Source organism: Coregonus clupeaformis, unplaced genomic scaffold (genome assembly GCF_020615455.1).
Source record: "Coregonus clupeaformis isolate EN_2021a unplaced genomic scaffold, ASM2061545v1 scaf3994, whole genome shotgun sequence".
NCBI lineage: Eukaryota > Metazoa > Chordata > Actinopteri > Salmoniformes > Salmonidae > Coregonus > Coregonus clupeaformis.
Genome location: NW_025537448.1, coordinates 16,239 through 33,614, shown reverse-complemented (window position 1 = coordinate 33,614; position 17,376 = coordinate 16,239). Strand labels below are relative to the sequence as shown.

The following is a 17,376-nucleotide window of genomic DNA, read 5'->3' as shown; positions in this document are numbered from 1 at the left end:
GTGTGTGTGTGTGTGTGTGTGTGTGTGTGTGTGTGTATGTGTGTGTGTGTGTGTGTGTGTATCTACTCATCACTGCATCCTCTGTCTACCAGAAAGATGGTTGGCCCCAGGCGCGTAACTTGAGGGGAGACAGGGGGGGTCATGACCCCCTAATATTAGAGACGGGACAATTTGAACCCTTCAATAATATACCATGTTGGATTGGAAATTATTTTCCCACCGTAGCTACTGGCTTTCTGTGGCTTTACACTACACAGTACTACTCAATTCCTCATTTTATTAATGGATCCCCCCGCTGCCAATTATGCATTTGGTTTGGCCCGGTCCTCAGAGGCCGTGGTTTGGCCCGGTCCTCAGAGGCCGTGGTTTGGCCTGGACCTCAGAGGCCGTGGTTTGTGAGGGGGAAAAAAGTTGCGCAAGGCTTGTAAGGAGAATGGAGCAATAGCTCCTCTTTCTCTGTCTGTTCTTATCAAACCCTGCTAACTTGTAACAAATGAAGAAGAACAGTCACATTTAACATAAATTCATAAGCACCAATAAGACATGTAGAAAATTATATTTTTCAAATGGAGAACATTTCATTTTATTTTAATTAATTTTGGAGTAGAAAACTCACCAAATCAAATCAAATCAAATCAAATTTTATTGGTCACATGCGCCGAATACAACAGGTGCAGACATTACAGTGAAATGCTTACTTACAGCCCTTAACCAACAGTGCATTTATTTTAAACAAAAAAGTAAGAATAAAACAACAACAAAAAAGTGTTGAGAAAAAAAGAGCAGAAGTAAAAATAAAGTGACAGTAGGAGGCTATATATACAGGGGGTACCGTTGCATAGTCAATGTGCGGGGGCACCTTGGATAGTTGAGGTAGTTGAGGTAATATGTACATGTGGGTAGAGTTAAAGTGACTATGCATAAATACTTAACAGAGTAGCAGCAGCGTAAAAAGGGATGGGGTGGGGGGCAGTACAAATAGTCCGGGTAGCCATGATTAGCTGTTCAGGAGTCTTATGGCTTGGGGGTAGAAGCTGTTGAGAAGTCTTTTGGACCTAGACTTGGCACTCCGGTACCGCTTGCCGTGCGGTAGCAGAGAGAACAGTCTATGACTAGGGTGACTGGAGTCTTTGACAATTTTGAGGGCCTTCCTCTGACACCGCCTGGTATAGAGGTCCTGGATGGCAGGGAGCTTTGCCCCTGTGATGTACTGGGCCGTACGCACTACCCTCTGTAGTGCCTTGCGGTCAGAGGCCAAGCAGTTGCCATACCAGGCGGTGATGCAACCAGTCAGGATGCTCTCGATGGTGCAGCTGTAGAATTTTTTTGAGGATCTGAGGACCCATGCCAAATCTTTTAGTCTCCTGAGGGAATAGGCTTTGTCGTGCCCTCTTCACGACTGTCTTGGTGTGTTTGGACCATGATAGTTCGTTGGTGATGTGGACACCAAGGAACTTGAAGCTCTCAACCTGTTCCACTACAGCCCCGTCGATGAGAATGGGGCGTGCTCAGTCCTCTTTTTTTTTCCTGTAGTCCACAATCATCTCCTTTGTCTTGGTCACGTTGAGGGAGAGGTTGTTGTCCTGGCACCACACGGCCAGATCTCTGACCTCCTCCCCTATAGGCTGTCTCATCGTTGTCGGTGATCAGGCCTACCACTGTTGTGTCGTCGGCAAACTTAATGATGGTGTTGGAGTCGTGCCTGGCCATGCAGTCATGGGTGAACAGAGAGTACAGGAGGGGACTGAGCACGCACCCCTGAGGGGCCCCCCGTGTTGAGGATCAGTGTGGCAGATGTGTTGTTACCTACCCTTACCACCTGGGGAAGGGCGGCCCGTCCAGGAAGTCCAGGATCCAGTTGCAGAGGGAGGTGTTTAGTCCCAGGATCCTTAGCTTAGTGATGAGCTTTGAGGGCACTATGGTGTTGAATGCTGAGCTGTAGTCAATGAATAGCATTCTCACGTAGGTGTTCCTCTTGTCCAGGTGGGAAAGGGCAGTGTGGAGTGCGATAGAGATTGCATCATCTGTGGATCTGTTGGGGCGGTATGCAAATTGGAGTGGGTCTAGGGTTTCTGGGATTATGCTGTTGATGTGAGCCATGACCAGTCTTTCAAAGCACTTCATGGCTACAGACGTCAGTGCCACGGGTCGGTAGTCATTTAGGCAGGTTATCTTAGAGTTCTTGGGCACGGGGACTATGGTGGTCTGCTTGAAACATGTTGGTATTACAGACTCAGTCAGGGACATGTTGAAAATGTCAGTGAAGACACTTGCCAGTTGGTTAGCACATGCTCGGAGTACACGTCCTGGTAATCCGTCTGGCCCTGCGGCCTTGTGAATGTTGACCTGCTTAAAAGTCTTACTCACATCGGCTACGGAGAGCGTGATCACATAGTCGTCCGGAACAGCTGGTGCTCTCATGCATGCTTCAGTGTTGCTTGCCTCGAAGCGAGCATAGAAGTGGTTTAGCTTCGTCTGGTAGGCTTGTGTCACTGGGCAGCTCGCGGCTGTGCTTCCCTTTGTAGTCTGTAATAGTTTTCAAGCCCTGCCACATCCGACGAGCGTCAGAGCCAGTGTAGTATGATTCAATCTTAGACCTGTATTGACTCTTTGCCTGTTTGATGGTTCGTCGGAGGTCATAGCGGGATTTCTTATAGCGTCCGGGTTAGAGTCCCGTTCCTTGAAAGCGGCAGCTCTACCCTTTAGCTCAGTGCGGATGTTTCCTGTAATCCATGGCTTCTGGTTGGGGTATGTACGTACGGTCACTGTGGGGACGACATCATCGATGCATTTATTGATGAAGCCAGTGACTGATGTGGTGTACTCCTCAATGCTGTCTGAAGAATCCCGGAACATGTTCCAGTCTGTGCTAGCAAAACAGTCCTGTAGCTTAGCATCTGCGTCATCTGACCACTTTTTTATTAGCCGAATCACTGGTGCTTCCTGCTTCAGTTTTTGCTTATAAGCAGGAATCAGGAGGATAGAGTTATGGTCAGATTTGCCAAATGGAGGGCGAGGGAGAGCTTTGTATGCGTCTCTGTGTGTGGAGTAAAGGTGGTCTAGAGTTTTTTCCCCTCTGGTTGCACATTTAACATGCTGGTAGAAATTAGGTAGAACGGATTTAAGTTTCCCTGCATTAAAGTCCCCTGCTACTAGGAGCGCTGCATCTGGATGAGCGTTTTCCTGTTGATTAATGGCCTTGTACAACTCATTCAGTGCAATCTTAATGCCAGCATTGGTTTGTGGTGGTAAATAGACAGCTATGAAAAATATAGATGAAAACTCTCTCTTGGTAAATAGTGTGGTCTACAGCTTATCATAAGATACTCTACCTCAGGCGAGCAAAACCTTGAGACTTCCTTAGTATTTGATTTTGTGCACCAGCTGTTGTTTACAAATATACAGAGACCGCCACCCCTCGTCTTACCCGAGTCTGCCCGTTCTGTCCTGCCGATGTAGCGTATAGCCTGCTAGCTGAATGTTATCATTGTCGCTGGTTCAGCCACGACTCCGTGAAACATAAGATATTACAGTTTTTAATGTCCCGTTGGTAGGATAACCGTAATCTTAAATCGTCCATTTTATTCTCCAAAGCTTGAACGTTGGCTAATAGGATTGATGGGAGAGGCAGTTTACTCGTTCGCCGTCGGATCTTACAAGGCACTCGGATCTGCGTCCACGATATCTCCGTCTCTTCCTCACGCCGAATGACGGGGATCTGGGCCTTGTCGGGAGTCTGTAGAATATCCTTCGCGAACGCCTCGTTGAAGAAAAAGTGTTCGTCCAACGCGAGGTGAGTAATCGCTGTCCTGATATCCTGGTTATAAGAGACGATGGCAGAAACATTATGTACAAAATAAATTACAAATAACGCGGAAAAACACACATAATAGTACAATTGGTTAGAGGGCTGTAAAACGGCAGCCATCTTCTTCCGGCGCTGTTCTCCGAAGAAGCTGCGTTCAGTAAAACAATGTTTAATGCAACATTCAATTAAATGGAAATAGTGCCGTTCTGAACAAGCAGTTGAAAAGGGGTTTGGGTTGTGGGTTCAAAATGCACCGCTGCCCTTCAATTATATCCCTCTTTGCTTCTAGCCACACCCACCAAATGGAGTAGATGTGTCAGCAAAAAAAAGTGTAAATAAATTGCCAGCAGCACCGTTACAGTCGCCAACGCTCTGGATAACAGGAAAACAGCCTAGCCAGCTCAGCTAGGTGGAGTAAAATGGCCCCAGTGAGGGGAGAACGCTCTGAATTTACAAACGCACAGAGCGCACTCTGGCGCTCCAGATTGAATTTACGAACACACCCATCATTGGCTAAGCCTGATGGTTTGGTTAGCTAAATTAGCACATCTGTTTGTTTGGTTACCAAGGCAATTACTGTAGCTATCTAGTAAACTTGCTTGACGTGAACACATTTCTAGTGTGGCAAATGTGTTAAATTATAGACATGGTAAAAAAAACAACGGATAATCAACTCGGGGGCTCTGTGCATTCTCTGGAAAATAATGCAACTCATTGGAAGGTTAGTTCAACTAGACGTGGTGAAACACTCCTTGATTATCATCATTACTTACCAACATCTGTTCTCATTAGCCGTAGAGGCGTCATATCTCTCTTTACCCCGTTTCTGTTTAATAAAAGTCCCCTAAAGCCACTACAGTCAGACAACACATTTACAAACCGTTTCCTTCAGCCAGTTTGACGAGTGGCTGTGTGTGAGCTGTTAAGTCATATAGGGTGGGGTCGGGTTCAGGGAACTTGTTTTTCCACTTTCTCACCGTCCCTCTTGCGCTCTCTTTCTCTTTCTCCATTCACTGAGCTCCGGTGCAGACTGCAGACTCGATCTCCGGTAAGTTTCTACCGCTGTTGTTAACCGACAACATCAGATAGTGAGTTTGAGTTGTTAAGTTGGATCAGACAGTTGATGTTTATTGTGTGAGCGGTGAGATAGACCAGGATTCTATCACATTATGGACTAAATAAATAAATACAATTGAGATGGTTCATAGAACCGGGGTTTATGTTATCAACCTCCGGTAGGCTAAATGCGGTCTATTTTTCCAACCGTTTAAACTACCAAATATTTTGACCCGATCACTGAAAGATAAGACTCTCAGGAACACATACAGTATGTGTCTTCTGGAACAGAGTGGACTAGACCAGGCACTAAATCAGACTCGGGGGGGGGGGAAATAACATCCTCAATGATGTTCTGAATCTTTTCTACACAGAAGATCATACAAAAGTATTGCCTGATGATCTTCTGAACCTCCCAATACCTTTCTGATGCATTTCAGTCACTTCAAACCATACTTCTTTAGGATTGAAATACTGTCAGAAGTACTGTCAGGCTGATTTGTAATAGACTTTTATAGCCCCAATTTTAAAAAGTAAACATTGGCCGTTGATTACATCACTTTAAAACGTTTGGGAACCCCTGGGCTAACACATTCAGACGCTAACTACCTTTACCGCCTATTGATGATAGTGTCTTCTACCCGGGGGAGTTTTATTAAGAGACCCAACGCTCATTCTGAATGTTAAAACGCTTCCCTTGCGTATCAGCGAGAAATACTTTTCAAAACACTGAAGGTTAAATGACTATACAACGTTTATAGGGTTAGTGTTGGCCATATCTCCATGTTACAGTGCTCGTTTACAGAAGATAGAGGGACCACCTGTGCTAATTAGCTATCTGGCCCAGCCCTGAACACCTGTGCTAATGAGCTATCTGGCCCAGCCCTGAACACCTGTGCTAATTAGCTATCTAGCCCAGCCCTGAACACCTGTGCTAATTAGCTATCTAGCCCAGCCCTGAACACCTGTGCTAATGAGCTATCTAGCCCAGCCCTGAACACCTGTGCTAATTAGCTATCTAGCCCAGCCCTGAACACCTGTGGGTAAACCAGTGGGCGCGTTCGAGCGGATCACTTTTGTCAAGTCGGTGACCTACCGTTGGCCACAGTCTTTTCAAAGTGTGTTGCATTATGGGGGATGAAAAATTGTCTGACTAGTGCCTACATGTCGACTGCATGGACTCTACAGAAATCATGTGATCGGAGGTCATGAAGTTTTGACTGCAGTCGACTGTAAGTTTCTGCAGTTCCTCTTCACCAGCTTCCTCCTGCAGCCATCGCCTGCATTGTGGGTGGATGAACAGGGGCGCGACTTTCACTTCACTGGGGAGCCCCACATTCTGAAATTGTATTTTTGTCCCCTCCCCCCAGTTGGACAAAAATTGGAACGTGATACAAAATGAGGCAACAGTGCTTTAGGACCATGCAGACGCCTCCGAGCGGTCGGGGAGGCTGATTGGAGTGTTTATCCAACTGGATAAACATACACATTCTAAAACCAAAGTTATATTTTTTACTCACACTAACGTGACCAAAGACGTGACTGAAACAGGAACTAACTTTGCCGTGATTCATGTATCCAGTGGATATATACAAATGAATGTGATGTTTTGAGTCTCTCTCTCACTAATTGATTGTACAATGTACACATGATTTCAGTTTGTGAGTGTGTGTGATATGGGGGGGTTGGAGACATGTTTATTTAAAAACGTTTATAAACAAGGGCAACACTGCCATGTTGATCTGAGCCTTGCTGTTGGAAAACCACATCAGTGTCTGACTTTCGGCTGTTGCAGATGCACCTCCCCCCGACTTCACTCCTCCACTTTTGTCTACAGTCGGTCGCTTTCGCCTTACCACTCAAACGCGCCCAATGACTGTGAAACGAATGGACAAACCCACAGATAATGTGACAGCACATTGAAGTTAAATTGAGTTGTTTTAAGATGGCATCTCACGGCCTACGTTTACACAGGCAGTCCAATTCTGATCTTTTTTCCACTAATTGGTATTTTGACCAATCACATCGGATCTTTTCACATCTCTTTCAGAGCTGATCTGATTGGTCAAAAGACCAATTAGTGAAAACATCTTCAGAATTGGGCTGGCTGTCTAAACGCAGCCATGGAAACATAACATGTGCAGTTTGAGCTTCTCCAGGAAGTGACGTTGCAGGCTAGCTCAGTGCTGCCCCCTCTCATTAAGTAACTCAAATTGAAGGCAGACTGGGGTACTGCCAATGACGTGTATATAAACCCTGGATTGCAGATTCTATGTATTGGCCATTGAGAGGCATTGAAGCCACCGGTCGGCCATGTTGGCCCTCCCCAGTAGGAGCAGGTATCCATATTGGCCCTCCCCAGTAGGAGCAGTTCTCCTTAGGAATGAATGGAATTCTACAGTTTCAAGGACACAATGACATGAATTTAAAGTTTAAAAAAACAAAAAACATTTAGCAATCTCTAAAAATTATACTTAAAGGAAAATGTTTTAATGTTTTCTTATTTGTGTGTTTAGCTCACATAATATAATTTAAAAGTATGCATTAAGGTGTCTGTAGTAGAATAAATGTGGCAAAAAATGAAAGTAGACATTAATAGCAACGGTGAGGGAGTTCCAAGATGGAGGCACAGTGGCTTCAACACAACGCCTGCTAGAGGTCATCTAGTGGATAATATCAATGATTGGCTTTAAAAGTGGAAAAGGTTTTGACGGCTTTTGAAACGTCTAGGTTGTGATTCTGAGTGCGTTTCTCTTTTCAGACCCCACCTCCTTCTCCTAATCAAACCAACTATCACCAATCTACCACAGACCCCACCTCCTTCTCCTAATCAAACCAACTATCACCAATCTACCACAGACCCCACATCCTTCTCCTAATCAAACCAACTATCACCAATCTACCACAGACCCCACCTCCTTCTCCTAATCAAACCAACTATCACCAATCTACCACAATGGTAAGTTGACTAACAGAACAACAGACAGTATGAACACAGAACAACAGACAGTATGAACACAGAACAACAGACAGTATGAACACAATATAGAATGGGTTATTACACTAGACCAGTAGAATGGAGGGAGATCATTATAGAATGGGTTATTACACTAGACCAGTAGAATGGAGGGAGATCATTATAGAATAGGTTATTACACTAGACCAGTAGAATGGAGGGAGATCATTATAGAATGGGTTATTACACTAGACCAGTAGAATGGAGGGAGATCATTATAGAATAGGTTATTACACTAGACCAGTAGAATGGAGGGAGATCATTATATAATGGGTTATTACACTAGACCAGTAGATTGGAGGGAGATCATTATAGAATAGGTTATTACACTAGACCAGTAGAATGGAGGGAGATCATTATAGAATAGGTTATTACACTAGACCAGTAGAATGGAGGGAGATCATTATAGAATAGGTTATTACACTAGACCAGTAGAATGGAGGGAGATCATTATAGAATAGGTTATTACACTAGACCAGTAGAATGGAGGGAGATCATTATAGAATAGGTTATTACACTAGACCAGTAGAATGGAGGGAGATCATTATAGAATAGGTTATTACACTAGACCAGTAGAATGGAGGGAGATCATTATAGAATAGGTTATTACACTAGACCAGTAGAATGGAGGGAGATCATTATAGAATGGGTTATTACACTAGACCAGTAGAATGGAGGGAGATCATTATAGAATAGGTTATTACACTAGACCAGTAGAATGGAGGGAGATCATTATATAATGGGTTATTACACTAGACCAGTAGAATGGAGGGAGATCATTATAGAATAGGTTATTACACTAGACCAGTAGAATGGAGGGAGATCATTATAGAATAGGTTATTACACTAGACCAGTAGAATGGAGGGAGATCATTATAGAATAGGTTATTACACTAGACCAGTAGAATGGAGGGAGATCATTATATAATGGGTTATTACACTAGACCAGTAGAATGGAGGGAGATCATTATAGAATAGGTTATTACACTAGACCAGTAGAATGGAGGGAGATCATTATAGAATAGGTTATTACACTAGACCAGTAGAATGGAGGGAGATCATTATAGAATAGGTTATTACACTAGACCAGTAGAATGGAGGGAGATCATTATAGAATAGGTTATTACACTAGACCAGTAGAATGGAGGGAGATCATTATAGAATAGGTTATTACACTAGACCAGTAGAATGGAGGGAGATCATTATAGAATAGGTTATTACACTAGACCAGTAGAATGGAGGGAGATCATTATAGAATAGGTTATTACACTAGACCAGTAGAATGGAGGGAGATCATTATAGAATGGGTTATTACACTAGACCAGTAGAATGGAGGGAGATCATTATAGAATAGGTTATTACACTAGACCAGTAGAATGGAGGGAGATCATTATATAATGGGTTATTACACTAGACCAGTAGAATGGAGGGAGATCATTATAGAATAGGTTATTACACTAGACCAGTAGAATGGAGGGAGATCATTATAGAATAGGTTATTACACTAGACCAGTAGAATGGAGGGAGATCATTATAGAATAGGTTATTACACTAGACCAGTAGAATGGAGGGAGATCATTATAGAATAGGTTATTACACTAGACCAGTAGAATGGAGGGAGATCATTATAGAATAGGTTATTACACTAGACCAGTAGAATGGAGGGAGATCATTATAGAATAGGTTATTACACTAGACCAGTAGAATGGAGGGAGATCATTATATAATGGGTTATTACACTAGACCAGTAGAATGGAGGGAGATCATTATATAATAGGTTATTACACTAGACCAGTAGAATGGAGGGAGATCATTATAGAATGGGTTATTACACTAGACCAGTAGAATGGAGGGAGATCATTATATAATAGGTTATTACACTAGACCAGTAGAATGGAGGGAGATCATTATAGAATAGGTTATTACACTAGACCAGTAGAATAGAGGGAGATCATTATAGAATAGGTTATTACACTAGACCAGTAGAATGGAGGGAGATCATTATAGAATAGGTTATTACACTAGACCAGTAGAATGGAGGGAGATCATTATAGAATAGGTTATTACACTAGACCAGTAGAATGGAGGGAGATCATTATAGAATGGGTTATTACACTAGACCAGTAGAATGGAGGGAGATCATTATAGAATAGGTTATTACACTAGACCAGTAGAATGGAGGGAGATCATTATAGAATAGGTTATTACACTAGACCAGTAGAATGGAGGGAGATCATTTGAGGCTGGGCTGATTTATAGAAGTGTTTAGTGCGTCTAGGATGAGTTCTCCAAAAACATTTAAGATTCTTTTTAGCATTTATGATCATTGTTCCTCCAATGAACTTCACATGATGTTGATGCTACAGATGATCTGTGTGTTTCGGGGGCCTGATCATTGAGACTGAGATGTGACTCTAGCGAGGTTTCCATCCAATTAGCGACAGATCTAGCCAGCAGCTGGCAGATACTGTCTCTGGTCTTGGCACGTGCGCTCTAGCCAGCAGCTGGTAGATACTGTCTCTGGGCTTGGCACGTGCGCTCTAGCCAGCAGCTGGTAGATACTGTCTCTGGGCTTGGCACGTGCGCTCTAGCCAGCAGCTGGCAGATACTGTCTCTGGTCGCGGATTGTGTGCTCTAGCCAGCAGCTGGCAGATACTGTCTCTGGTCTTGGCACGTGCGCTCTAGCCAGCAGCTGGCAGATACTGTCTCTGGTCTTGGCACGTGCGCTCTAGCCAGCAGCTGGCAGATACTGTCTCTGGGCTTGGCACGTGCGCTCTAGCCAGCAGCTGGCAGATACTGTCTCTGGTCTTGGCACGTGCGCTCTAGCCAGCAGCTGGCAGATACTGTCTCTGGTCTTGGCACGTGCGCTCTAGCCAGCAGCTGGCAGATACTGTCTCTGGGCTTGGCACGTGCGCTCTAGCCAGCAGCTGGCAGATACTGTCTCTGGTCTTGGATCGTGCGCTCTAGCCAGCAGCTGGCCGATACTGTCTCTGGTCTTGGATCGTGCGCTCTAGCCAGCAGCTGGCAGATACTGTCTCTGGTCGTGGATCGTGCGCTCTAGCCAGCAGCTGGCAGATACTGTCTCTGGGCTTGGCACGTGCGCTCTAGCCAGCAGCTGGCAGATACTGTCTCTGGTCTTGGCACGTGCGCTCTAGCCAGCAGCTGGCAGATACTGTCTCTGGTCTTGGATCGTGCGCTCTAGCCAGCAGCTGGCTGATACTGTCTCTGGTCGTGGATCGTGCGCTCTAGCCAGCAGCTGGCAGATACTGTCTCTGGTCTTGGCACGTGCGCTCTAGCCAGCAGCTGGCAGATACTGTCTCTGGGCTTGGCACGTGCGCTCTAGCCAGCAGCTGGCAGATACTGTCTCTGGTCTTGGCACGTGCGCTCTAGCCAGCAGCTGGCAGATACCTTCTCTGGTCTTGGCACGTGCGCTCTAGCCAGCAGCTGGCAGATACTGTCTCTGGTCTTGGCACGTGCGCTCTAGCCAGCAGCTGGCAGATACTGTCTCTGGTCTTGGCACGTGCGCTCTAGCCAGCAGCTGGCAGATACTGTCTCTGGTCTTGGCACGTGCGCTCAAGCCAGCAGCTGGCAGATACTGTCTCTGGTCTTGGATCGTGCGCTCTAGCCAGCAGCTGGCTGATACTGTCTCTGGTCGTGGATCGTGCGCTCTAGCCAGCAGCTGGCAGATACTGTCTCTGGGCTTGGCACGTGCACTCTAGCCAGCAGCTGGCAGATACTGTCTCTGGTCTTGGTACGTGCGATCTAGCCACTAGCTGGCAGAAATTGTCTCTGGTCTTGGCACGTGCGCTCTAGCCAGCAGCTGGTAGATACTGTCTCTGGTCTTGGCACGTGTGCTCTAGCCAGCAGCTGGCAGATACTGTCTCTGGTCTTGGCACGTGCGCTCTAGCCAGCAGCTGGCAGATACTGTCTCTGGGCTTGGCACGTGTGCTCTAGCCAGCAGCTGGCAGATACTGTCTCTGGTCTTGGCACGTGCGCTCTAGCCAGCAGCTGGCAGATACTGTCTCTGGTCTTGGCACGTGCGTTCTAGCCAGCAGCTGGCAGATACTGTCTCTGGGCTTGGCACGTGCGCTCTAGCCAGCAGCTGGCAGATACTGTCTCTGGTCTTGGCATGTGCGCTCTAGCCAGCAGCTGGCAGATACTGTCTCTGGTCGTGGATCGTGCGCTCTAGCCAGCAGCTGGCAGATACTGTCTCTGGGCTTGGCACGTGCGCTCTAGCCAGCAGCTGGCAGATACTGTGCGGGTAAAGCCTACATGATGAGATTATTATGGACAAAAGAGCCAGATTGTTTTAATTTGTCAAACTGCAGCCAAGCATCAATGATAATGTCACCAGAATAAAAACCTCAATATCGGAAAGGAGCATCAAGCTCATCACCTTGTATTTTCACCACCCTGTGAGGTTTATCATAACTTATTTCATCTGTAGCCTAATAAGCCATGGTTTCCCGAGTCGTAGTGGGAGGACCTCCCAACATGTCATCACGTGACTCCAAGCTTACTACCATATGATGGTTCAGTCAATATTTACACATAAAAGCGTTTCCACCTCCATTTCTCGCATAATTAATTTTACAGACAAAAAGATCCCACCTTGTTTAGCGTATTTATTTAGTTTTAGTTAACATGTGGACAGTTTACTGACATTTTCTGTTTCCATCAAGTCTGTGATGACATTGTTTTATCCGACATGTGCTTTTCTCACATGAAAGGTTGGATGGACACCTGGTTAGTCTGAGGATAATAAACTACAGTCAGTTGGAATGCTTCTAATGAAGGAACTCTAGTTTATAGAAAACCATAGTGACTGTGGAGCAGGAGGGGCTGTATTTGGGGAAGTCAGTATGAGTCATGTGTGTGGGCCTTTCTTCAGACAGGGTGGGTCTCTCTCTCCTCCCCCTCCCTCTCTTCCTCCTCTCTCTCTTCCTCCTCTCTCTGTCTCACTCTCTTCCTCCTCTCTCTCTCCTCCCCTCCCTGTCTTCCTCCTCTCTCTCTCTCTCTCTCTCTCTTCATCCTCTCTCTCTTTCTCTCTCTCTCCCTCCCTCTCTTCCCTCCTCCCTCTCTTCCTCCTCACTCTCTCTCTCACTCTCTTCCACCTCTCTCTCTCCTCCCCTCCCTGTCTTCCTCTCTCTCTCTCTCTCTCTCCTCTCTCTCTCTCTCTCTCTCTCTCTCTCTCTCTTCATCCTCTCCGCCTCCCCCTCTCTCTCTCTCTCTCTCTCTGGTGGTTTCCATATGAAGTTGAAAGGTGTATTTCTGTCTATATAGTAGATTCTGTCAGAATCTGTCTTTCTTTACACATACACACACACACACACACACACAGAGAGACACACAGAGACACACACACACAGAGAAAGAGACACACACACACACACACACAGAGCCAGGGTGGAGTTGCAAACCGGACACTGATAATGTGAGTAAACAGTAGATAGTGTGTTTACTGATGTAATTAATCAGATGTTCTCTGACAGAAGCCTCCTGCTACAGCGCTACATTAGTAGTGGAGACTGGGACTTCACCCCAGCACTAATGTGTGTCTCTGTGGTTACTAATATGGGTGGTTATTAATGAGGCTGTGTTTACCCACAGTCCTCTCTTGTCTGCCCTGAACTACATTACCCATAGTCCTCTCTGGTCTACCATGAACTACATCACCCACAGTCCTCTCTGGTCTGCCTTGAACTACATTATCCACAGTCCTCTCTGGTCTACCCTGGACTACATTACCCACAGTCCTCTCTGGTCTACCCTGACCTACTTTACCCATAGTCCTCTCTGGTCTACCCTGAACTACATTACCCACAGTTCTCTCTGGTCTACGCTGACCTACTTTACCCAGAGTCCTCTCTGGTCTACCCTGAACTACATTACCCACAGTCCTCTCTGGTCTGCCCTGAACTACATTACCCACAGTCCTCTCCGGTCTACCCTGGACTACATTACCCACAGTCCTCTCTGGTCTACCCTGGACTACATTACCCACAGTCCTCTCTGGTCTACCCTGAACTACTTTAGCCATAGTCCTCTCTGGTCTACCCTGGACTACATTACCCACAGTCCTCTCTGGTCTACCCTGAACTACATTACCCACAGTCCTCTCTGGTCTACCCTGAACTACTTTACCCATAGTCCTCTCTGGTCTACCCTGGACTACATTACCCACTGTCCTCTCTGGTCTTCCCTGAACTACATTACCCACAGCTCTCTCTGGTCTGCCTTGAACTACATTACCCACAATCATCTCTGGTCTACCCTGAACTACTTTACCCATAGTCCTCTCTGGTCTACCCTGGACTACATTACCCACAGTCCTCTCTGGTCTACCCTGGACTACATTACCCACAGTCCTCTCTGGTCTACCCTGGACTACATTACCCACAGTCCTCTCTGGTCTACCCTAACTACATTACCCACAATCCTTTCTGGTCTACCCTGAACTACTTTACCTACAGGCCTCTCTGGTCTACCCTGAACTACTTTACCCACAGTTCTCTCTGGTCTACCCTGAACTACATTACCCGGTGTCCTCCTGTGTGTCTGTTCTCTGATAGGCTGGTCGAGGCAGTGTGAGAGCCAGTGGAAACTTCAACGCCAACCAAGATGCAGAGACACTCTACAAGGCCATGAAGGGACTGGGTCAGTGCTCTGAATATTATGACTGTCCTCGCAAAGTGAGTGAGTAAAACATGGCACCAAAGATTTGACTATGGTTTTTGTTGTTGACATAGGAACTGATGAAGATTCCATCATGAAGTTGTTGACGTCCCGTAGCAACAGCCAGAGACAGCAGATCAAAGCTGCATACAAGACCCTGCACGGCAAGGTTAGAACACAACCACAACACAACCACAATACAACCACAATACAACCATAATACAACCACAACACAACCACAACCACAATATAATATAATATAATAATATGCCATTTAGCAGACGCTTTTATCCAAAGCGACTTACAGTCATGCGTGCATACATTTTTGTGTATGGGTGGTCCCGGGGATCGAACCCACTACCTTGGCGTTACAAGCGCCATGCTCTACCAGCTGAGCTACAGAGGACCACAATACAACCACAACACAACCACAACACAACCACAATACAACCACAATACAACCATAATACAACCACAACCACAATACAACCACAATACAACCACAATACAACCACAATACAACCACAACACAACCACAACCACAATACAACCACAACACAACTACAATACAACCACAACACAACCACAACACAACCACAACACAACCACAATACAACCACAACACAACCACAATACAACCACAACACAACCACAACATAACCACAACCACAACATAACCACAATACAACCACAATACAACCACAACCACAATACAACCACAATACAACCACAACACAACCACAACACAACCACAATACAACCACAACCACAATACAACCACAATACAACCATAATACAACCACAACACAACCACAACCACAACACAACCACAACACAACCACAATACAACCTCAATACAACCACAACACAACCACAATACAACCATAATACAACCACAACACAACCACAACCACAATATAATATAATATAATAATATGCCATTTAGCAGACGCTTTTATCCAAAGCGACTTACAGTCATGCGTGCATACATTTTTGTGTATGGTGGTCCCGGGGATCGAACCCACTACCTTGGCGTTACAAGCGCCGTGCTCTACCAGCTGAGCTACAGAGGACCACAATACAACCACAACACAACCACAATACAACCACAATACAACCATAATACAACCACAACCACAATACAACCACAACACAACCACAATACAACCACAATACAACCACAACACAACCACAACCACAATACAACCACAACCACAATACAACCACAACACAACCACAATACAACCACAACACAACCACAACACAACCACAATACAACCACAACACAACCACAATACAACCACAATACAACCACAACACAACCACAATACAACCACAACCACAATACAACCACAACCACAATACAACCACAATACAACCACAACACAACCACAACCACAATACAACCACAATACAACCACAACACAACCACAACACAACCACAATACAACCACACCACAACCGCAATACAACCACAATACAACCACAATACAACCACAATACAACCACAGAGGAGAATGCATCGTCAACTCTAACTCCCTCTCTCTCTCTCTCTCTCTCTCTCTCATCTATCTATCTATCTATCTATCTATCTATCTATCTATCTATCTATCTATCTATCTATCTATCTATCTATCTATCTCTATCATCTCTCTATCTATCTATCTATCTATCTATCTATCTATCTATCTATCTATCTATCTTCTCTCCCCTCTCCCTCCTCCTCCTCCCCTCTCCTCCTCCCTCTCCTCCCTCCCCTCCCCCTCTCCTCTCCCTCCCTCCTCTCCCTCTCCTCTCCTCCTCCTCCCTCTCCCTCCCTCCTCTCCCTCTCTCTCCCTCTCCTCTCCTCTCTCCTCTCCTCTCCCTCCTCCCTCCCCTCTCCCTCTCCTCCTCCTCTCCTCCCTCCCTCCCTCCTCCCTCCTCTCCTCTCCTCTCCTCTCTCTCCCTCTCCCTCCCTCTCCTCCCTCTTCCCTCTCCCTCTCCCTCTCCCTCCTCTCCCTCTCCTCTACCTCCCTCTACCTCTACCTCCTCTACCCCACCTCTACCTCTACCTCTACCTCACTCACTCACCTCTCTCCTCTCTCCAGGACCTGGTAGGTGATCTGAAGGGTGAACTGGGGGGAAAGTTTGAGACTCTGGTGGTGGCTCTGATGACTCCGCCCATCCTCTACGATGTGACATCACTACGGAACGCCATCAAGGTATTTGACCCGGATCTAGTGATGTCATATCCTGTGAGTGATGGTTACCTGTAGATGGCCAAGCTGCATATGGGCTATATCGTAAACATGTATGAAAACAGAAATGTACTTTTTGGTCTTAATTTAAGGTTAGTGTTGGGCATACGGTTAGCAGTGTTAGGGTCAAGGTTAGCAGTGTAGTTAAGGTAAGGAGTGTATTAAGGCTAGGTCGAAGCCAGCAGTGGCGTAAGGCTAGGGGCTAGTCTAGTAGTCAGCAGCAGCTAAGGCTAGCAGGGTGGGTTACGGATGATGGCTAAGGCTATAGTGCGGAAAAGGCCATGCCAACAGGTAGCTGCTAACAGGTTGCGGCTAAGGGCCAGGGCTGGCGCCGAAAGCGTGTTAGGCGCTAAGCAGTGGCTTTGCTACCACATTTGCGCTGGCGTGGCTCAGGGCCAGGGCCGAGGCCAACAGTGGAGGGGCTACGGCAGGTGGCTACGGCCAGGGCAAGAGCAGTGCGGCTAAGGTCAGGCCACGGCACAGCGGGAGAAATGCTAGAGAGCATGTAAGGGCTACGGCTAGCGGTGTGGTAGGTGGCGCAGCGAAGGTGGGCGACCAGCCTAACAGCAGTGGCGAACAAGCGC

At 46.2% G+C, this 17,376-nt stretch overlaps 1 protein-coding gene across 1 annotated transcript; it reads left to right on the top strand.

The window, feature by feature from the left end:
• The first annotated feature begins 4,754 nt into the window (after positions 1-4,754).
• LOC123490442 (annexin A5-like) lies at positions 4,755-16,823 on the top strand. The gene is made up of 5 exons (XM_045220478.1): positions 4,755-4,856; positions 7,626-7,823; positions 14,453-14,537; positions 14,630-14,724; positions 16,643-16,823. Exons 2-5 carry the CDS (start codon positions 7,821-7,823, stop codon positions 16,808-16,810), a joined length of 351 nt encoding a protein of 116 aa, XP_045076413.1. The 5' UTR covers positions 4,755-4,856; positions 7,626-7,820; the 3' UTR covers positions 16,811-16,823.
• Positions 16,824-17,376: the final 553 nt, after the last annotated feature.